The sequence below is a fragment of the Saccharomyces kudriavzevii genome (assembly GCF_947243775.1).
Source record: "Saccharomyces kudriavzevii IFO 1802 strain IFO1802 genome assembly, chromosome: 14".
Taxonomy (NCBI): Eukaryota; Fungi; Ascomycota; class Saccharomycetes; order Saccharomycetales; family Saccharomycetaceae; genus Saccharomyces; species Saccharomyces kudriavzevii.
In genome coordinates this window covers 456,055-478,532 of record NC_079285.1, presented here as the reverse complement: position 1 = coordinate 478,532, position 22,478 = coordinate 456,055, and the positions used below count along the sequence as shown (strand labels likewise).

Genomic DNA, 22,478 nt, shown 5'->3' with positions numbered 1-22,478 from the left:
TTTTCTTTTCGCGTTCTGCTATATGGAGATGCCAACAGGCGCGACAATCGAATATTGATTTAAAAATATAATGTATTCATTATTAGTTTAGTGTATGCTAGAGTAGTAATTATGTACATGTTCTAAAGGAATATATATTTTAGAAAAAGCCCGTTCGATAGTACGCCCAACAAGTCATGGTAATGGCTTATAAATAATGAGAAAATTCACTAGTTGATATATATGCATATGTTTTTATTATTATTCTAAATTCATGAATTTTTTCAGGTTTTCGTAACATAAATAACTGATGGAAACTGCTGGACAAACTTTCGCCAGAGTTGGTATTAAGCCTTTGAATAGACCCTGGTAACCTTCCCTTTCGATTGTCTTTAGTAATACGTCTTTGAAGCCGTTATACACATAAGGATGAGCATATGTTCCTTGTGCTTGCAATCTTGTTCTCAAAAGATTGATTGGATAGACAACGGAAGCCCCCACAGTTCCACTGAATGCACCCATTGGTAGTACAACTAAATTGCTTAATGTGACCTGGTCTTGTGGTAGGTTCAAGGCCTTCGCCTGTTTGGTGATGTACCGTTTTTTCAAGGCAGAAAAGGTCCCCAAGTCTAATGCAGCGTAGGGAAATATACCCAGTATACCAACTGTAACGCCTCTGTAAAATAATTTGAGTCCGCCCTCGCGGAACATATCCTTTGCGGTCTGAAATAGCAGTCTGTTTCCCTTCAACTTTGTATCCAAGGGAGCACATTGCACTCTAAATTTTAGAGTATCTATCGGATAAACGGAAAACTGTGCTGCCATACCAGCCAAACCACCAGCGATATAAGTTGAGAATTTTGAAAGATCTCTCGTATCTTTGCAGCCTTCCAGTTTTGTCATTATTTTTTTGGTAATCTCAAAAGAACCAAACTTAATTGAACTTTCTGGGAAAACTTTAACAACGTTCAGACCATTTCCAACGTAAAACGCCTTTATTCCACCCTGTCTGTATAAGCTTTTAACAGCCTTTGCCAAAGGAGAGGATATCTTGGTTATGTCAGCATTGGGGTTCTTAGCAAGTAAATCTGTTTTTGAATTCAGTAAAGTTGACGATAGATCTGTTCTTGCGATTAGAAACACTTTTAGTCTATCAAAAGGTGCAGTACAAGTCCTTGAAATTACGCCTGAGATACCACCAGCAATAAAAAAGCCGAATCCACGGATGAAATCATTGATTAGAGTAACATCACCTTCTGAAGATAGGTTAACATCTTCATTGAATAGGTAGAAATAGGAATAAGCGGTATGCAGTCTAGAACCTTGCTTTCTCGGTATTAGCAGTAAAAAATCTCTCCACTGATCATATGTAACATACAAATCTGAGTTCGTTGGCTTCGAAAAATCTTTATCGCTACCGTCCTTGTGAACACTTTGACTCTGTAGCGCAGCATTGTTTTTCTTCTTTGGGAACGCCCATTTGAAAAACCTCGAGAATTTATTATTCTTTTCATTTGAAAGCTTATTACTGAGTTCATTGTTACATATGTTCTGATTGTCCAAATCTGCCAGGTACTTATTTATCTCGTTGATGCCAATCTTACCGTCATGGTCTAAATCTATTCTCTGGAAACCGTTCCAAATTTGAGATTCGGCATTGGAAGCATATCTCTTGAAATCACTTAGATCAACTACAGAATCTCTGTTCACATCCATTGCAGTAAACAGCATTTTTATTGCCTCATCATTACCCTTGAGGGGATTGTCGTTCTTCTCAAAGGCACGTACTAGATTACCCAAAGTGACACGGCCATTTCCTTCAACATCAAGTTCCTTGAACAAACACGCATACCTTATATCTCGCTGCTTGTCGGTTTCACGATTCTTCAACAGCATTTAGGCCCTCATTCGACTAAATCAACTTCATTTTACCCCAAAAATATACTGTATTTCCCATCGCTATTACAAAACTCACATTTTTATTTATTAAGGCTTTCAATATCATATTCGACGGTTGTGTTGGACCCCTATGATTTAAACCATCAAGAGTAAGTGAAAAGAACATCAAGAACTTGAGATCAACTGCCCGTAATTGCTAGGTGAGTGTGAACTAACCGTAGTGTGGGGTATTGGAAAGGCTGGTAGATACAACGGAAGTATTTGGAAAATGCCCAAGTTAGAACAATTTGAGATCAAAAAGTATTGGCAAATCTTCTCAGGTTTGAAACCAATAGATAATAAGGTAAATCATGACCAGGTCTTACCAATCCTTTACAATTCTAAGTTGGATTCATCGGTTCTCAATAAGATTTGGTTTCTAGCCGATATTGATGACGATGACAATTTGGATTTTGAGGAATTTGTTATTTGCATGAGATTAATTTTTGACATGGTTAATAAGAACATCAGTTCTGTCCCAGATGAATTGCCTGATTGGTTGGTTCCCGGGAGTAAGGTAAATTTAATCAAAGAGAGGAGAAAGCGTGAACAAATGGAAAATGCAGATTTTCCCCCAAAGAAAGAAATCAAAGTTGACTGGTACATGTCACCAGAGGATCTTAATCAATACGAAAAAATTTATATGGGCTGTGTAAAACTAACCGATGGTACTATAACATTCAACGAACTATCCACGAATCTTTCAACAAAATTTTTCAACATCAGTAAAACTGATATGAATAAAGTTTGGTGCCTAATCAATCCTCAAAATTTACCATCAATTGATAAAGATCCTACATTTTACTTTATCCATTGTTTGAGACAACGAAATGATCTGGGCGCTGAAATACCAGCAAACTTACCGATTTCTTTAGCAGAAGTGTGCAATAAAAAACAGGTGAGTTATGACCTAGGGTCTTCACAACCGGGTGCAAAGAGAAAAGACCAAATAAGGGAAGTGGACAATCTAAATGATAATGTGTCAAAGTCGAACGCTGATGGCAGTAGCAACAATGTTTTTGTAAATGATAACGATGTAAAGCAAAAATATGCCTCCCTCACAGATGTTCAAATCGCCAACATGAGAGAACAGTTAGAAGGCCTTTTAAATTACAAAAAAAATGAAAAAAGTCAAGGGGTCTCAAATACTTCTAAAAGTTTTAATATTAATTCAATAACCGACGACTTGGATAATATCGAACAGCAAGTTGAAGTCTTGGAGAATTACTTGAACAACAAGAAACACGAATTACAAGCCTTGCAAGCAGAAATCAATTGACTTCGATAATTAGTCGTATGTACATGTATGTTTAATATTTACTTTCGTTCGTTCTGCTCCTAAGCTTTCTTATATTGGACCTCTACTTTCCATTTTATAACTGTAGATGACACTAATTTCTCTCTTCTTTTATTGATGGGGTTTCCATACGTTTTTACTGTTTTCATCGTTCTTTACATATTTATACATAAATATGTGTCATACAAACGAACAGTAAATTAGTTCTTCGTTCAACTTTTTGCTCTTTTTTTGTTTATCGTAATTTTGGCTACTTTCTCTTTTGAAGTGTTGTCATTTGTCGTGTTTTCGTTGAATCTCGACGATTCCATTTCAACCCTTGAAATAACAACAATATACCTTTTCAACGACAATTATCGTTCCTTATAAAGTGTACTCTCAATAGTTCTTCACCATTTTCGTCATTCCCATTTTTCCTGCCTTAGCTGGACAACGCAGTTGTGGTAAACTCAATTGCTTTGGCAAACAATTTAAACTCGTTTTCTTTAATCAATTTCGCATCATTTAATTCGTGCATGACCTTTTCAATTTCTAGTAGGAACTTCTGGGATTCAACAAATTGCTCATCAAGATTGGGTGTGGATTTATAAGTATTGAATTCAGTTGCAACTAAAGACAATGCATCATTCTTGGCATTACCATTGTGAAGATATTTTTGCAGGAAGAACTCCCACATCATGGCCATGATGGTATTGGGGGAATCTAATTTGAATGGCAAATGTCTAACAATCTCCTTTGCCCAACCGAAATTGTCAAGCGACAATCTATTGAATTCACCTGAGGTTAAAGATGAAATCAAAACGGCTTCGAATAGCTCATTCAGATTTTCCTTTATGAAAGAAAGATGATCTCTGAAAATTAACGTTTTCTTATCGATAGGGCCATGGTAGTTGGATGGCTTTTGATCCACCTGGAACAAAGTCAATACACGTGTAATTAATAGCACATACACTGATTCTTCAGGATATGAACGTAGGGTTGCTTGAGATAAGGCAGAAGGAGCCGGTGGTTGAACCTCTTCACCAAGCTTTAAAACGTCGCACTTTAAAAACATTAAGAAGATAATCACTGATTCATGGTATTTAGTATTAATGCCAAGGTCGTTTAGTTTCAAAAATACCTCCCCCCATTTGGTTGGTTTAAGTACTTTCTCGTTAAAATCGTAAGTAAAAAACTCCAATAGTACTAATAATCTTAGGAAGTTGGTTGACAGTAAATCAAAGGGTGAGTTCAGTTTGGATTCGATTGGAACGGAGTTTGGAAAAATGACCTTTTCAGATATGAAATCCTTTGCCATATCTTTGGAGGCGTTTATTGTTGTAATGAACTCGGAAATAGAAAAATATTCTTTGATTGAACTTTCTTTTTTAACGATCAAATGATTAATATTTTCAAACATAGAAGGTGACATTCTGTTAGTCAAAATGGTTGGTTCATTTGACGCGTACCACTTGACTTGTTTAATTTGTTTGATTTGGTAATATCTGTTGATTGGTTGCGTCAGTAAATTAATTTCTTTGTTCTTAAAGATTTCAACAGATTTAGAAATTAATTTTCTATAAGAAGTAGTTGAGCCTCCACCCAATGGAGGTTCTTCAGGATAAACGCCTGTAACAATCGCGTCGAAAAGCTTCCCAGTAACCAACCCTATGGATCTATAGAAATAGTATTCGTGAGGTAACATCAGACCGATAAAGTCATGAACGTCATTCGGAATGTCCCTTGGTTTCCTAACCTCTTTAGTACCAGATTTTTCGTAGGCTGACTTTTCGCTGAAATTTCTGGTCCCTGCAGCGGCAGGTGAGGCAGTAGATGATAGAGAGGTTGGTGAGGAAATATTGCTTTTCTTTTCATCCGTATTGGTCTTTTCATTGTCCTCCTCTGAAACAACGACTTCTTGAACAAACAGTTCTACTTTACCTGTATCTTTTAAGACCGGCATATATCTTAGAGCAGATATACCCCTTTGATAGCTTTGGACGTTCTCTTTCGAATCATTTTGTAATGGCGTTGACAATTGGTAAGCAAAAAAATTGGTTCCCGTATTTAAAACCATTTCTAGGGCAATATCAAATAGCTGAGGAACTGGATAAATTTGCAAAGGTGGTAATGTCGTTGGCTGCAAATCATTACCTACAGCCATGGCAATGTCAATGAATTCTTCATGGGTGCAACGCAAATCTTTCATCACTCTTGATCTGTCAATGAATCTAAATTCCTTATTTGGAAATTCCATGCCCAAAATGAATCTGTCAACAGAATCTAACATTAAACAATCGGTTGGACCGTAGATGGCATCAATGTAGGCGCTATTCAATAGGTATGCTAATTGAAACCAAGAAGAGTAGGGAGCCACTTGGTACATATAACCATGCTCAATAAAATAAGCAATTAAATCGTTTTGGTAGGCCTTGGATTCAATTGTAGTGTTATGTCTAAAAGGCTCTTGAGGTTGAATAGGTTGGTCAATGTAGGAGTTTTGATTTGAACTAACTAGATTGTTCCATTGTGTCCAGCCCCTGTTTCTCTGTAAAAGAACAGATTCTGTGTTCGATCTTGTTGTAGCATTGGAACCACTACTAGAAGCAGCGGCCGATGAAATGGAGGCAGATGCAGACGCAGACGCAGCAGTAAAGTGACCAGATGCCTCTAATTGATTGTAGGTCAGGCCGCCATTAAAGACGAAAATGGGAGTAATATTGAAATCCTTGAAAATCTTCAAATCACTCTCCAAATACATTTTTAAACTAGTAGGAAAACCACCAATGGCGTCCAAATACTGCTCTCTCTTATTTGTCAACAATCTAGAAACATAGTGGTTGACGTCTATGCCTAAGGTACAGTTATTCAAGGCCTCAATGGCGTAGGAGCCTACTAGACCTCTTTCGAAAAGGAACGATTCCAATGACTTGATTGCCATTGCTCAGCTTCTTATTATTATTATTAATATTATTATTATCCGGCTTTTACACTTCCAGTTGAGGAATGTCCAAATTTAGAAGTATTCGAAAATTTCTGTTATAAATATATTAGGGGAGTAAGACAATCCAATGGGCTTGTCAGTCACACCAAAATTGATTAATTGAAGAGTCTGCTAATAGAGGATTGTAATCGACTAATATGTTTCTTTGTTTTCAGTATTATGAGGCACTTGAAAAGTCTAACGAAAAACAAAAAAGAAATCAGAAACAATACAGTGAAACAAAAAGTTTATTTACTGCAATTCACTGATTACGCTGGTAGTAATATAACAATGATTACTGAATGGCAGAGCTATTTTATCAAAACAACTTTTAGTGTGGTACAATACTTTCTTGCTTTCTAGATTTTCCACCGTTTTTTGTCTTGGTTTTATTGTCATTTCACACGGATGTATTAATAGTACATTAATCGATGTCAACTACAAATGGTTATAAGAAATACAAAGATATGCTATACAAGTGTATAGTTATTTAGTTGGCGAGGGACTCAACATTGTCCTGAAGCTGCTTATACCTTCTTGTAAGCATGTTCACACGAGCAGACAAATCCGCTAGTTTATCCATAGTTGGCTTAAAGGGTTCTGGGTCGTAAAGAACCTGGCCCTCTCTTCGAAGTTTATCGCGGACCTTCCGTAACATAAGAATGAGTAGTGCTTGCGACTCCCGTAGTTCGTTGATAGACTGGTACAACCCGTCTAAGTCAGTAGACATCATTGAGTACACTGACAGCTCGACCGGATGAACGCCGCTGCTACTATACCCTACCATTGTGAACGATTTTCTCTTGCAAATTCTGATGTGGTTGCCTCTGCAGTTCTTTCTTCCTCGGAAAATATCGCTGGGATCTTAGCCTCTGCTGATCCGTTTTGGTAAATTTAACCTCACTTTTCGTGCCACACACTTTATTGTCCATCATTTTTTTCGCTCAGTCACTTTTCGTACCTCACATAAGAAATAGGTAAAGTAATAAGCTTTTCCTTTGGTAAATTGATATAAAAAAGTACATATATTTGTTACAGTTTACTTATGTTACTTTGTAATCGCGGTACACTAGCACATGGTATAGCTGAAAGATCGGATTTCATGTCTTTTTTTGATCGCACGTTTTTCTCACTTGGCTAATTCTGTGAAGTATGAACTTTATTATGGAAGAATCTATTGCTTCTCATTGGATTTCTCATCTCCAGTATGCGTGCGCTTCTTGCCACCAAAGACTCCTATCTTCACTTTATCGATTGTTCCTAGCCCGGTGCCTACAACATTGGCTCCTAATGCGAAAACTGTGGAACCAGCCTTGATACCCGTACCTAACCCTTTGGTAGCAAAGCTTCCGAGCCTAGCCTCACGTTTGACCACATTAATAGTATAGCGAGGTTCAAATTCAAATTCAAGATGCAAAACTCCGCCGTCCTCTCCTTTTGGTCCCACTAATGGTATATCAAAGGTACTATCGTCTTCTGGATCGACGGTAGATAATGGAACAATGGCTTTTCCAATACTCCTGTTGGAGTTGGTTGACTCGTAATCCTTTACGTTAATTGTTAAATAGTCATTGACACGGTTTGAAATTTCAATGGTTTTGCTTTCGTTCCAAGAAGGATTCAATGTCTTTTTCTGGACCGCCGTTTTGAAGATAGGTGACGTGCCATTTTCATTTAGGAAGAATTCCACATATGGATCGGAATAACCATTCTTATTAACACCGATTAGGGCTTCAGCACCTTTAGCGGTAATCTTCAGGTCACCAGAGTTTGTAATCAAGTCTGATTGGGGTAACTTCGAGGTATTTATGGGGAACCATGATACCTGAACCAATAATCTGGCACTTTTTTTGCCTATGAGATTTAACACAGAAGGCTTGTAATAGCAGTTTTTCACTAATTCAATCGTTGGAATATTAACTTCACAAACGAAATCTTCTGCTTTATTCCCATCCTTAACTTTTGTTACTCTAAACGTAGTCACAGACCACTCAAGCTCTTTTATCATGAAATCACCAGACCAGCCTGTCTTAATGGTTCTGATGGAATTCTTTGCGCTGTTGATCGTAGCATACCCACAAGAATCAAAAAAAGTTTGAACGTAGAGGCCAGGTTGAGGTAGTTCCCCGCCTAATACAGTCACACCTAGTGCACCAGCATTGTACTGCAGCAATTCATCCAGATCGAGTTTCATCTTAAAGCTATACATGTCATACTTTTCGGTGAGACTAGCTTCTTCTTTTTTGATTCTTTCCTTCTCTTCTCGTGAGATAGTTTTATTATCTGAAACGGTCTTTTGCTTCTCTAACTTATCTTTTTTCTCATTGATGTTGTCGACTTCCTTTGCCTCTTCCAAACTTAATACAGGAACAACTGGGTAAAATGATAAATAATATGTAACAGTACCTTTCACGCCCTTTTTTCCAACCAAATTTCCAGTTCTTGGAGTATCGTCGATAGAAATGGTGTATCTATCATCAACGTCTTTATGATATATATTTTGAGTTTGGATGTTGAAGCTGCCGAGAGTATGATCATCGCCATTTGTATCTGTGCCAATGCAGTCAATAGACACTTTTTGCAAAGGTGATGTGACAGATACGTAAATTGATTGGTTCCAGATAGGATTCAATGTTTCTGTTCTTTGGTTTGTCCTACCTCTCGCTGTACCATTGACTGATACTTTGGCGTAAGGACTAACCTTTCCTAAGCTATCTGGGTTTCTCAGGTTTTCAGCCTTATTGATGAATACTCTCAACATACCGATAGGAGTAGTATATCCGACACTTTCCAATCCAAGGTCAATGGCCACCGGTCTCCAATAGGTTTTAACCTTCAATTCACCCTTTCCATCTTTTAGAGGAATCCATTCTTTATCAACTTCTGTCCTATCTATCAAATAATTCAAAGGTTGTACCGAAGATGAGATAACATTGCCACTCTGGTCTTTGATGACAAATCTGCAAATAGTTTTTCTACGGTCAGTTATGACGGTATAATAATCCGAGTCCCACTTTAAGTTGGCGGTTCTTTTCTCTTTTTTGGTGGTCATCACTAATTCTGCGTTGATATACAATTCAGCAAAGACCGAATTTTTCTCATTGGGTTCATCCAAACCCCTGAGTTCATTGATAATAATTTTGGTAATACCTGTATTCATATCTGGTAAGGGTTCTTCATCACCGTTAAGTAATTTCTTAGGCTCAATAGTGGGATAGAACTGCAAATCAAATGTCAAATCGCCGACAGGCTTGGAATTTCTTAGAAAATGTACCTTTTCATTTTTTTGATAATGATTTGCGTGTAATCTGTTCAAGTTGAAAACAATTATACCCATTTTCTTATCACTTAGCCTTTCTCTTTTATCATATACGGTGATTGTCAGTGGATCGGTAAATGATTGCAAAAGAATATAAATGGATTCATTCCAGGTAGGGTTCGTAGAATTTTTGGCGACCTTAGTTTTACCTACTATTTTACCAGAGAGCTCAAGAGTCAGGTATGGATCAGCAGTTTTTTTGATCATACCCATAAGCCCCTTTAATCCTTGGGCACTTTTCACTTTGATTTCCAAAACACCTATAGGCAAGCCAGTCTTGGAAAGAAGTTGTGGTATATTGAGCTGTAGGGAGAAGGGTGGGAGCAAAACGGGACTCAAGTACTTAAGAGCCATTTTTTGGATCAATCTCATGAGACCAGGAATAGCCAATATTTCCCAATTGAAAACCGAATTACCTAATAAGCGACCAATAAAATCAATTTCAGGTATCTCTAACAATTGGACGTTTATAGTTTCAACAAGTGGCAAGGTGGTCATTAGTTGGAAACGGAACCTAGCGGAAACTTGAAAGGAAACATCGGCAACAGATACTGGTATGTCCATTCCAAATATTTTTGCTTTTAATAAGACATTAGAATTTACATAGTTTCTGCATTGTTTGGCGTCAAGATCTGACATTTCGTGCGGAGTAAATGACAGACATAGGTCCATGACTACAACATCAGATGCTGTGTTCTGGAACGTCTTCATGGCATCAACTCTTGGAGGTTTCACACCCAGTGTGAACTGATCCAACCATAGGGCCTTAATAAATTTAGGAATTGCCTCGTTTTCAGATAGAGCAGTATTTGTGCCATCGACGATTTGTTGTGAGACAGAAGGTTCAATAATAGGCCAGTATTTATCTAGAAAGGTGTTAAGCCACTCAACTGATTCATAGTCGTCACTAATCTTCTCCACAGTTTGTTCTTTCTGAGCTAACTCCCTCAATGATTCCCTATATCTTTTTGATGAAGTTCTATAAAGCAATCCCGTAGCAAACATCACAATAAGAACGGATGCTAGAGAGAATTTGAAGTAACCTAATATGAAAGAACTTAAGGCACTTATGGCGAGGATAGCAATCTCGTGGTACCAGTCGCCATACAATTTATCTGGTATAACGTTACCTAGAAACGTGTCTTTGTTTACGTCCACCAAAAGATCCTCGGGGGTCAACTGGTCCTTTTCCTCCCAGTCACCAACTTGCTTCCAGCCGACGTATGATGCCTCTCGTTTTTCTCTTGCTATTGACGTGCCATTAACCTCAGTTTCAGATCCTACTGAAACAGCATCGCGTACAACATTCTTGCTTTCCACCTTCACTGCTTCACCAACGCCAGGTCTGGGGCTTATTTGATTCAATCGAGCTTTTGAAGAGTTCGGAGACATTCTTTGCAGATGTACTAATATTCCGATAGTATGTGAATCAAAACGAAAAGTTCAGGGTAATTCAATTTGAGGCCTGATTACTATCACTAAGAAGAAGACCCTAAACGAATGCCTAAAAAGGTAACTTTAGTAGCGGTATATATAGTTTTCTTTTCATGTTATTATGTAAACGCACGATGTTGCTTTTTTTGCCCAGCCTTACTTTTTTGTTTTGTTGTTGTCTTCTCGAAGAATTTTCTCGGCAAGCAAAAAGCGCGTAATTAAACTTTTGAATATGCCGACTAAAAGGGGAATGATCTTTGTTTCTGATTATATAATCCAATCATTGTGATTTACTTCTGATTTAAATTTATATAAGCAAATATTTTTTTTCGCTAAAAAATGGCATTCAGTCTTCTTCATTAAAGGATGCGTCCGAGTCTTGTTCTTGCTCGTCATCATCTTCGATGAAACTATTATCGGACAATTCTAAAGTTTCTGCGTAAGATTTTTTAGGGACAGATGCAGCTCTTGCTGACCTCTGCCTTCTTGGACGTTGCGGTACGGCATCGTCTTCTTCATCGCCATCTTCCTCGTTGGTGTATATATCTAGAACTTCTAGGTCGCTTTCACCAGATAGCTCCACGATTTTTTGGGGTTTCTTAGCTGGTTTCCTGGCTGGGGCGTTTTGGGCAGCAGCAGGCTTTGTTGTGATAACTGTGGCGATTTCTTCTGGTGTACTTTCATTGGATGTAGGGGAAGCGGACTCCATCTTATCAAAAATGGTGCTTATTCTCTTAAACTTGTTGGAAATCTTGCTCAACCCGCTTTCATCTCCATCTTCTTTTTTTATGTCAAAGATTGAAGACGAACTTGTAGAAGGAGCACTTTCCTCCTCTCCCTCTGTCTTGACTTTTGAGGCAGGAAAGGATTTTTCCTTCTTTATCCTCGTGGGTCCCTTTCCTTTTGTTACTAGTTCCTGCTTCAATAATACTCTCGCAAAATTACTATCTTCCAGTTTGATTTTTTTAGCAGTAGTTTTCTTACTCTTTTTCGATGGGTTGTAGTCGCTATCAGCTAGCTGCCTTTTTCTTTTACCTTTGATTTTGCTTCCTTTATTTGGAACATTGCCACCACGGGCTTCTTTATCTTGTTGAAGAAATTCCTCATATCCACTTTCAAAAGCCTCCAAGTCAGCATTCCATATATCTTTGGCGGAAAGTTTCAATAAGTTTTCTAGTTCAATCTCCCTTTCTTGTTTCTGCTTGAGCAATTTTTCATACCTTTCCTTGGTCAATGACCATATTTTCATTCCCAATAAATATTCGTATGTACCGTACAATTCCTCAGGGCCATTTGTGCTATTTTCGGCATCTTCATGGGATTTCTCTTCAATATCTTCATCTGAGGCAACACTATTTACGTCGTCAACCTGTTCAGTCATTTCAGTTTTGGGAGCCCCATAATATGGCTTTCCTTCCTTATTAATCCTTGGAAAACCTAAATCCTCGAGCTCCTGAATAATGGCTTTCTTCAGCTTATTGGTTACTACCAACTCCTTGTCGATGATCATCTTGATGAATTTAACTTGAAATGAGTACTTCTCTACCTCCCATTGTAGCCTCTCACTCATATGATCCTTCCTTTTTTGATAGTACTCTAATCTTACATAGAAAAATTCGCTCAAAATCTCATTTGCTGAATAGTACCTTTTAATTTTGCCATGAGGATCAAATGCGACCATATTCATTAAACTGATAGGAGAAACTAATTTAAATCTTTCATAAAAGCCAATTTTTCTTGTTTTGGCCATTTCTTCAGGCGATAACGTGATTATAAATTTGATGTTGTCATCATGTTGTTCTTCCATATCCTTAATCCAAGCTTTAATTTTGTCGCTACCGCTTAAACCTAAAAGTAAGTATTCCTTAATAGTCAATGTCCACGTCCTAGCTGGCAACTCAGTTATTTCTAATGTGTTCGTTCCAACCTGTTCAATTTTGCCATACATCCTGTAACGCAAGCGTTCGATTTCTTCAACCGTACCGGTCCAACCTTTGAACCATGGACGCATTTGCTCTTGTTCTTCATCGTTCATTAAATGTCTAATATTTTTTACAATCTCCAACGGATTGAAAGGGGGAATATAGGTACTCCAACCAGTACCAATACCTTCTGCACCATTAACAAGAACCATAGGTAGAATAGGCAAATACCACTCTGGCTCTACGGTCGTCTCATCCTCCTGTGCATACGTGTATAATTGATCATCAGAAGGGTGAAAAATTTTACGAGTTAACTTATTCAAATTGGTATAGATATATCTCGCAGCAGCGGCATCCTTACCACCAGTAGCTCTTGTACCGAACGCACCGTTAGGTAGCAACAAGTTAATGTTGTTAGATCCGACAAAATTTTGGGCCAAGCCAATGATAGTTTGTGCCAATGATTCTTCAGCATGGTGGTAAGCAGTACATCCTCCCACATATGATGCCAATATACCAACTTTAATCTCTTCCTTGAGATTTTTTTTGAAACAACCATAAAGAACTTTTCTTTGACCTGGTTTAAGCCCATCCAAAACATTAGGAATCGAACGTATGTTATCGGCTAGGGAGAAAAGAATCAACTCCTTATTAATGAAATCACCAATCGGAATCTCTTTCAAGGTAGGGTCTAAGACCGTACCAGGCTCATACTGTCTCAACCACTCTTTACGATCATCAGCCTTCTTCTTGGAAAAAGCCAAATCAATATAATCTTTATCGTTACCTTGCAAAGAATGAAATATCTTCAAATGCCTATCTAAGTCTGAAAAATACTCGCGCACTTCCCGTGCTAAAGATGTACCTAATCCCTTGTAATACTTTTGTTTCCAAGTAAATTTGTGAGATTCCTCATTTCTCCATTTTTCATAATCCGGCATATTGTAAAATGAAATAGTTTTTTTGGTTGGTTTAGTGATGGAAACTTTGATAATCGGAGTAATGAAATCAAGTAAGAATCCTTCAATATCTAGGAGACCAGGGAACGAACTTTCTAAAAAATTTATAATCAAACCTTTAATATGCGAACCATCATGATCTTGATCTGTCATGATCATAAGATGACCATACCTCAAGGATTTTGTATCTTCATACTTCTTGCGATGTTGTAAACCCATAATTTTTTTGATGGCTTGAATTTCTGCGTTCTTTGAAATCTGATCGGCACTAGCTTCTCTAACATTCAACATTTTACCACGCAGTGGATAACAACCATAATAATCCCTACCCACGACGGATAACCCTGCCACGGCTAGTGACAGCGCAGAATCCCCTTCTGTTAGCACCAAAGTACACTTGTAACCATCTTTAGAACCAGCCTTATTGGCATCTTCCAGTTTGGGATAATCAGTGATTCTACTTTTCCTTGTACCATCAGACTTCTTCAAGGCATTGTCCTCATTTGCGTCAGCGATCTCAAACATTCTCGTGGCCAACTCAGTCTTCATAATTTTATTGATGTATTCGATGGGAATTTCACAGCGGGAACCAAAATCCTTGACTCTTGTTGTCAACTGTTCTTTAGTTTGTGAAGTAAATGCTGGATTTTCGACTAAACAATTTATGAAAATGAACATATTATTTTTTATCTGAAAGGGTTTGACACTTCTTTTTTTCTTCTTCTTTAAGATTTCTGAGATTTTTTTGACAATTTGGTCTGTTACATAATTAACATGAGTACCACCCATAGTAGTAGCAATAGAATTCACGAACGAAATTTGTTGAAAAGAAATATCAGAGACAGCAAAAGCAACCTCCCACCTGTCATTTAGCCTTTCGTACAGAATAGTTGGAATATGTGGTTGAGCGGCAACGTCCTGACCATTATCAAGTTGCCTTTTTTTTTCAAGCGATTTCAAGTAGAGCCCAACATAATTCCTGAAATTTCTTATCTTTAAAGATTTGCCATTCAAATAAGCATTGATGTCACGAACAGAACCATTGATATCATAAACCCTTCTACGCATCACCCCTAAGATATCGCTGTCTAAACTTTTCATCCCAAATCTACTTAAATCTGGTTTGAATGTAACCTTCGTATATGACGGACCCTTCTTGTAGGATGTTATTTTTGGAGGGTGGCAAATACTCATATTGTTTTCCCATTTCTGAATATACTTCTTACCAACATTCAAATCTGCAGTTTCTAAAATAAACTCGGTAGAAAATATGTTACAAAGCTTAGCACCATATCCATTTCTACCACCAGTGACTTTTTTCTCATCATCATCATAATTTGATGAGGTCAACAGATGACCAAAAATCATCTCAGGAATATAGATATTCTCCTTATTATGTATCTCCACAGGAATTCCTTTACCGTCATTTTTAACTTCTATGGTGTTCTCCTCAGGAAGGATGTTTACATCTATTCGTTTCATCGATGGATCACGAACTTTATTGTCCGCCGCATTGACTAGAATTTCATCAAAGATCTTAAACAAACCAGGGACAATTATGACTTTTTTTTCAATCATACAGTCGGTCTCCTCATCATATATCCACTGCAGCTGATCTTGAGTCTCAACAGAACCGACATAAGTATCTGGTCTTTTCAAGATATGTTCCAGTTGAGAAATCTTCTGATATTTCTCAGAAGTATTTGTCGGCTCAGATGACATGATTAGCCCGTTCTTATCGATGTGATTTTGTATGGACAAAACTGGAAGCTGGAAATCTCGATTTGTTTTGCAAAAGTGTGGACTCCATTTGTTTGATTTAGAAGAAGGTCCTTCTCTCTTCTTTTCTTTTTTGCCTCCTTCGGCGGTGAATTTTTGTTTACATTTACGCTGGGAAGAACGCGTCTTGTTGCCGCGTTCCGCATTCATCGCCCCATGAGAAATCTAAATTGCTATAGCTCATAAAACTCAGTTATATAAACGAAAAATTATCGGCCTACGTAGTACCGTTCAGTTAGTTGTCGCATCGTGTTGAGTCCTGATCCTTATTTTTCTTTTATGCCTTCACGTTTGGCATTTCACTTCCAAAAGTACGCTTTAAGGAAGACTTCATTGTATTAAGGCTAACTTACAAACTTATCAAACGGTTTTTCTGTTTTTATATATGCACTTATCGATATGAGCTTTGAGTTATTTCACCATATCTATGAAATCGCATTGAAATCACCATAAAGGGACTTTTCCCTTCCTTTACTCTTAAAAAAGATATTGTTTCAATTTAGTTTCAGTTTTTCTCTTATAAAATTATGCAACAGTTCGCCCCTGGCTCCTTCTTCATGAGCAAACTGGTTCTTGTAGCCACTTCAAAGACATCATCGACACCCTCACCAGTCAATGCACTGCACTCCATGTATTTCTTGGCACCAATGGCTCTCGCCACTTGTTTTGCATCCTCGATGGGAACCATGTCGTCGACGGCACTTTCTTTGAAATGAAGTTCTTCCCTTAAATCCCTCTTCAAGCCTACCAGGACAATTGGCGCGTCGGGACAATATCGCAATGCTTCATCCGCCCATTTTGTCCTTGCGTTGATTAGTGATTCAAAGTTATCTACGGCAAACCCAATCAATATTATATCTGCCTTTGAATATGAAAAAGGACGAAGACGTTCATATTCTTCTTGTCCCGCCGTGTCCCAAAGAGTTAAAGACACTTTTATTCCGTCCACTCTGCAGTCGGTGACATAATTTTCAAACACTGTCGGGTGATATCGTTCTGGAAACTTTCCTAGCGTAAAAACATATAGTAGGGAAGTCTTCCCACAGGCACCATCGCCAATAATAACAAGCTTCCTCCTAACAGCCTTCTCAGACATAGTACGGGATCAATACCACAACTTAAGCAGAAAGTTTCAGTAAATGATGTCTGCACACAAATCGATTACGGCGGTATGTAATGGAAATTTTAATATAAAGTGTTATCTAAAGATTTTCGGTTATGCTTATATTGCAACTCCCTTTAGACCTCTGCCTTGTAAAATACGTTGTTGAATAATGCATACGAATATGGCATATCAAGAAGAGGTTGCGCCAAGTCCATTATTGTACATTCTTGTGAAAAATGGAAAATATGCTGCGGGTAAGAACTGTTTCGGGCCGCAGCCCTGCCTTAGCCACGATGCTGAGGATGTCCTGTTTTTATGCATGCGAAGTTTACATTGAAAGTGGTATACAAGTGTTTAGTGTCTCTTTTGAATTTTCATTGAATTACGTATGTATGTAGATTGATCTCGCCCGATATGTCGGAGCCTTTTAACTTGTTTGGGTAGTTGAAGGAGTGATTGGAAAAGTTGCGGTTGTGGAAGTATGAGGTCTTGAGGTGAAAGGTGTCGTAGTGGGGTCGTTCATGTCATTAAAGAGCTTGCTTAGCAACCCCTTCGAGTGACTAGTGGGACTTTGTCTAGCAAACCGAACGTGAGTAATGGTTCCGTTGGGATCAGTGAAAAACTCGCAATTGTAGGCTGCCTGCATGCTTATCAGCTTGTGGATGAATGTTGAGTAATCCATATTGAATCCTATTAAGCTTTGGAAAAGTGTCCCAACGGCAACGTACTGATTTAAGCTATCTGGCAGAGAAATAGTTAAATAGGTATTGTAGATACTATCCAGAATATGGCTCTCATCCATGCCGTGCGGAATTCCCGACGGTGGTTTAGTGTTGCCAGTCAAATACGGTTCACTATATGTATTATTATTGGACCAGATGTTCGATGGCATGAACACAGGACTATCTTGCGCAGTACTTGACATATTGTGACCAGCTACGTCGGGTTTGCTTGCCATGGGGGTGGAACTGTTGTCCCAAATAGAAGTTCGATGAGGCAGCATTTCAGCGTTTGTCATCGTTGATGGAAGTATCATTCCACTTTGTACGCTGTTATTGTTGAAGTTTCCGGCAGTTGTTGGTCCAGAAAATGAACTTTTTTGGTCGTTCCATACAGAACGCTGTGATTGTGGGAATCCTGATGATGAAAGCGATGTATCCGCAAACCCAGCAGAGGAGAGCATGCTAGTCAAGGTGTTTAATTCCTCGGCAAATGACTTCCGATGAGTACCATCCTCAGATAGTCCGAATGTTGGTATAGTTGGTTGCGGACTGAGCCGTTGGACTTGCGGTGACAATCCTGTCGCTTGAATATTCGGTGGTTTACATGCAGAATTCGTGGAGAGTGTATTTGTCGAGCCGCCCCAAGATGATAATACAAAGTCATTTGGCAATAGTTTGGTTGATGATGAACCGTTGGGCATCAACATACTGCCGTTTTGTTGGGTTTGTGACCTCATCAAATAGTCGTTTTCAGCCAGTGACGAAGAGTTCGTTGAAAAATTTACGGCATTCGGGATAGTCGCACTTCCAAAAGCGTTGTTTTTGTTAGCTGGCTGAGATAACTGGGGTTGTTCTATGGCCGCCATCTGATTATCATTCGAGGAAAGAAGCAAATCATGGATATTAAAACCAGTTGGTGAAACTGGTTTGGATGCCGCCACGCTATTAACCATTTTAAGTATCTCATCATTGATACTGCGATTACTCTCCTCCTGGTATCTATTAATACTAGGAAGCAATTGGGATGAAGCGGAATTGGAAACTCCATTTTCGGCAAAAAAGTTCGAGGAATAAACGTTTGCAGATATCTGTTCTTCACTCAGTTTTTGCTTCCTTAGCTTGTCCTCGGTAACTATCCTTTTTTTTTCCTCCTCTTCCTTTTCCCTCTGTAGCTTTTCTTGTTGCAGCCTTTTCTGTTCTCTGATACGTTTTTTCTCCTCTTCTCTCTTGCGTTTTTGCTCCTCTCTTTGCTTGCGCTGTTTTTCTTGCATTTCCTCTCTTCGTTGTTGCTCTTCCAACCTGCGTTTTCTTTCTTCGTCCTTCTTTCGTTTAGCTTCTTCAACCTTTTTCCTTTGAGCTTCTCGTCTTTTCATTTCCCGCTCCTCCAGTTCCTTTTTTAGCCTCTCTTTTTCTTCTTCTCTTTTTCGCTTTTCTTCCTCTTTGGCTAACTGCTGTAATTTCTTCTTTTCTTTCTCTTTCTCTCTTTTTTTCTGCTTCTTCTCTTCTTTCTCTCTCTTTTTTCTTTTTTCTTCTTCCAGTTCTTGCAGCAGTTTAAGCCTGTTATTATCTGCCTGTTTCTCATGGTACGAAGCCATTATTCTACTTTGGAGTAATTTTGTTATGGCAATCTGAATCAATTTGCGACCTTCTTCTAGACGATCAGTTTCATCTAGACCACTATCATATGCATCTTCCTCTTCGTCCTCCTCGTCTTGTTCTTCGTTTTCATCCCTTCCCTCCAAGTCATCTTCATCTTCGTCCAGTATGCCATCGTCGTCACGATAATGTTGAAGGGAATCGCGAGGTAAGTCGACATCTGAAATGTACTCTTCTTCACTCACTTCATCCTCGCTGTGTGTACTCACATTATGGTAGTGATGATAGGAATGATTTTGTCCTTTATGTTCGTGATCGTCGCTTAAATGCAACGTGTCACGTACTTCGTTATTTTTGTCATCATAATGTGAAAATCTTTTTTCTTCCTCTACTTCTTCATACTCAGATACCTCTTCACTATCTTCAGCATATTCTGAATAGTCATAATCTTCCTCTTCTTCATCTTCATATATGGAATCTGTGTCAATTGAGTTATCCTTTGTTTGAGATGAAAAGCATGAACTCAAAGTCGCTGCCAGAACAGATGGGCCTAATTCTCCATCAAATTTATTTCTAAAGGATTGAATTATCAGTTCTCTAAAATATTTTTTATCATTTCCTGACATAAATCGTGTAAATAGCTCCTTCTCTAGTTGTGACACGTCTTTGAATTGCTTACTTGTCGTGTCATAGGCATTCGTCATCCTCTCGGCGATATTACGCTGAAGGTCGGCATATTCATCCTCTGTCAGTGGTTCCCCACTATGTAGCATTGTCGTAAACTCTTTTGGATCAGTTAAATCAGCGTAAGATGATTTATTGTCAGTCGCACTATCATCTTTTTTTGGTGTTAATAATTGATCATCTTGCACAAAGTCTTCGATTGCATTTAGAAAACCTTGCCCGTTATTACTCATTAAATCATCTGTCAATGCCCTTATATTTGGATACATCATCATTTTCTGCACGTACTCTTGCGCTATTTTGGGATGGGATGAGATAAAGGTTTTTGTAAAGTTAGAGTATTTTTGTTTCAATTCTTCATCATTCACAGAGTCAAGATTTGTAGAAATGGTACTTGCAGTTTTGTTGATGTGTACATTGTTCAAATTTTCTTCAAGGAATGAAGTACTATCGGCTGTTTCCTCATGCACTGGTTCTTGTTTAGAAAGTTGCTTTTGCTTAAAATGCAGTACTTCCTCTTTCAAGGAATCAACAGTACTTGACGAAAGAAAAGTTTTTACAACTTCACCCTTCGCGGAATGTAAATCATTCTGTTGTTGGTTCTTGGAGATTTGTAATTCCTTTATTATTCCCAAGTGAAATTTGACAGGATTTGTCTCAGGATCTTTATCTTTGTCCATGGCGTAAAGAGTGTTGTAAATGCGCTCCATTTCTTGATCCATTGCTAGATGGCGGCGTCCACAAACGGAACAACTGCAGCTATGATCATCCTGATAATTCCTTATTACATTAAACACTTCCTCTTTTTCAATTCGCAGGATAGTCTTCTTCTCCTCCGGCGATAATGATTCCCAGTGAGAATCAAGAGTAAAAGCTAAAGAAGCTGAGTCCTTGCTGTCTTTGTTTTCACTAAGATCCGTCGCACGTTCATTCTTATCATCGTCCATGTTTATTGGCTCTACAATGACGTCCCCATTGGGTGCTCTTTTTATTACTCTTGAAGTTGGGTATTCCGATTCCGTATGATACAGCTCTGGTTCCATTCGAGATACTAGATGTGCAGGATTTATATGTTGCTCAGGATCCAAGTTCCCATTTTTCTTAGTGTGCTGTTTGGACTTGTTTTTTCTTCTTTTATTCTTGGAGTTTGGTGGCATCTTGGTAAGCTTCCCCGATTTTTCACTTGTAAAGAAACCTTGCTCTTTGAAACTCACGTTAGCACAATTACAAGTTTTTCTGAAAGCTAAAAAAAAAAAGGGCCTATATACTCGATTAGATGTAATAAGTCGCTTTTCTTCTAGGTATAATATCTAGTTCAAATTGGGGGCTTTTATGTATTATTGGATCTAGGCTGATAACCAGTACTGTCAATATGGTAAACAGAATTGAGCGAGAGAGGAGCAAAAAGAATTTTCCACCCGGGTAATGGTCATTTTGAATGAACAGCTCTACCTGCTCGCTACCTTGCTACGTTGCTGAAATAAAACATTGATATTGTATAGACTTACAGTTCACCACTGGGGGTCCATTTCAAGACCCAAAAATGGCACATGTATCCAGGCATGGCGCAGCTTTCTGGACCTGTGTAACGGCCATACCCGGAAAGTATTCCGGATTCTCGTTGTATCAACTTAAAATTTAGACGATTGGTAGCAATGCTTATGATAGCGTCGCTAGATAACTCTAAACCCATTAAAGGTGTTGAATCATTGATCTTGTCTTGGAATCCGGAGTATGGGTTTACCTCGTAAGTAGTTTCAACACCATGGTCACTTTCGAAGTGGTAAAGTAATGGACCGAAATTGCACCAGATTCCACCCGGTTTTAAAACGTGTACTATCGTATCCAAGTAATCCAAGATATTGGGCCCTGTATCTATAAAAAATTGTGTTATTACAACATCTTTTGAGTTTTCTGCCTTCGCTCTACTCATTTGCATTCTTTTTGAAAAAGTATAATGCGACGAGATCTTTGTACCTTGATTTCGACCATAGCAATCGACAAAGGAGCCTGCGCATATGGACATAGACCCCATACCCTTTTTTAAAGAGTCTGCCTCAATATCAGGAATCTTAATGGGAGTCAATTGATCTTCGTTTCCCTTCCAGTGAGAAAAACAATGTATGAAGGGATAGATGATGGCTTGATTTTGGGTTAGCCCCGCATTTAAAAAGTATTGGGACACAAGCAACATGTGATATGAATATTCATTGCCCTCACAATTGTACCCCAATTGACTGAGGTCCACAAGAAGCCGTCCTGTACCGCAACCCGGTATCAAAATGTCGGTTTTGGATGGCTCCACCGTCCTTAAAAACTGTATGAGTCTTGAATGTGAGCAACAACGCTCGGAAATAGCCTCAGCAGACCATTCTCTATACACTTGTGTCAGTAATGAGCAGGTTTTACTCATATCCATATCGCTGGGCCGTACTATTTCTTCTGGCTCGATTTTTATTGATTGCATGGCATACTCAGCTACGCTTTTAAAAAACTTGGCATTTTCTTGAATAGAGGTTTTCAGATTTGCTAAATATTCTGTATAATTTGGGATCATTCCTTTCTGGCGCTCCGAAATTGATTCCCATTTTTTTACTCTTAAACTGTAGACTTCCTTTAAGGCATATTCCTCATACTTGAGGAACGATATGATCACTTGAGCCACAGCATTATTCTCTCTTTGACCTGCTAAGTTGTGTCCATCCATAGTAATTATTGTCGAAGTATATTTATTGTAATTGTTCTTGTATGCTTCTCGCAATGCTACTATTGAATCATCTTC

The 22,478-nt window shown here is 38.4% G+C and overlaps 9 protein-coding genes across 9 annotated transcripts; 1 reads left to right on the top strand and 8 right to left on the bottom strand.

The window, feature by feature from the left end:
* Positions 1-240: 240 nt before the first annotated feature.
* On the bottom strand, positions 241-1,875 carry SAL1 (Ca(2+)-binding ATP:ADP antiporter SAL1; the record flags this gene model as incomplete). The annotated part of the gene is made up of 1 exon (XM_056230838.1): positions 241-1,875. One exon carries the CDS (start codon positions 1,873-1,875, stop codon positions 241-243), a length of 1,635 nt encoding a protein of 544 aa, XP_056084716.1.
* A 271-nt stretch (positions 1,876-2,146) lies between these two features.
* Positions 2,147-3,196, top strand: END3 (End3p; the record flags this gene model as incomplete). Its single annotated transcript, XM_056230836.1, has 1 exon — positions 2,147-3,196. The coding sequence occupies one exon, from the start codon at positions 2,147-2,149 to the stop codon at positions 3,194-3,196; it is 1,050 nt and encodes a 349-aa protein (XP_056084715.1).
* Positions 3,197-3,635: 439 nt separating this feature from the next.
* Positions 3,636-6,134, bottom strand: MKT1 (Mkt1p; the record flags this gene model as incomplete). Its single annotated transcript, XM_056230835.1, has 1 exon — positions 3,636-6,134. One exon carries the CDS (start codon positions 6,132-6,134, stop codon positions 3,636-3,638), a length of 2,499 nt encoding a protein of 832 aa, XP_056084714.1.
* A 532-nt stretch (positions 6,135-6,666) lies between these two features.
* Positions 6,667-6,963, bottom strand: SNN1 (Snn1p; the record flags this gene model as incomplete). The annotated part of the gene is made up of 1 exon (XM_056230834.1): positions 6,667-6,963. One exon carries the CDS (start codon positions 6,961-6,963, stop codon positions 6,667-6,669), a length of 297 nt encoding a protein of 98 aa, XP_056084713.1.
* Positions 6,964-7,350: 387 nt separating this feature from the next.
* Positions 7,351-10,887, bottom strand: TCB2 (tricalbin; the record flags this gene model as incomplete). Its single annotated transcript, XM_056230833.1, has 1 exon — positions 7,351-10,887. One exon carries the CDS (start codon positions 10,885-10,887, stop codon positions 7,351-7,353), a length of 3,537 nt encoding a protein of 1,178 aa, XP_056084712.1.
* Positions 10,888-11,275: 388 nt separating this feature from the next.
* TOP2 (DNA topoisomerase 2) lies at positions 11,276-15,532 on the bottom strand (the record flags this gene model as incomplete). The annotated part of the gene is made up of 1 exon (XM_056230832.1): positions 11,276-15,532. One exon carries the CDS (start codon positions 15,530-15,532, stop codon positions 11,276-11,278), a length of 4,257 nt encoding a protein of 1,418 aa, XP_056084711.1.
* A 574-nt stretch (positions 15,533-16,106) lies between these two features.
* On the bottom strand, positions 16,107-16,685 carry RHO2 (Rho family GTPase RHO2; the record flags this gene model as incomplete). The annotated part of the gene is made up of 1 exon (XM_056230831.1): positions 16,107-16,685. The coding sequence occupies one exon, from the start codon at positions 16,683-16,685 to the stop codon at positions 16,107-16,109; it is 579 nt and encodes a 192-aa protein (XP_056084710.1).
* Positions 16,686-17,121: 436 nt separating this feature from the next.
* On the bottom strand, positions 17,122-20,853 carry NST1 (Nst1p; the record flags this gene model as incomplete). The annotated part of the gene is made up of 1 exon (XM_056230830.1): positions 17,122-20,853. One exon carries the CDS (start codon positions 20,851-20,853, stop codon positions 17,122-17,124), a length of 3,732 nt encoding a protein of 1,243 aa, XP_056084709.1.
* Positions 20,854-21,200: 347 nt separating this feature from the next.
* On the bottom strand, positions 21,201-22,403 carry SKDI14G2320 (S-adenosylmethionine-dependent methyltransferase; the record flags this gene model as incomplete). Its single annotated transcript, XM_056230829.1, has 1 exon — positions 21,201-22,403. The coding sequence occupies one exon, from the start codon at positions 22,401-22,403 to the stop codon at positions 21,201-21,203; it is 1,203 nt and encodes a 400-aa protein (XP_056084708.1).
* Positions 22,404-22,478: the final 75 nt, after the last annotated feature.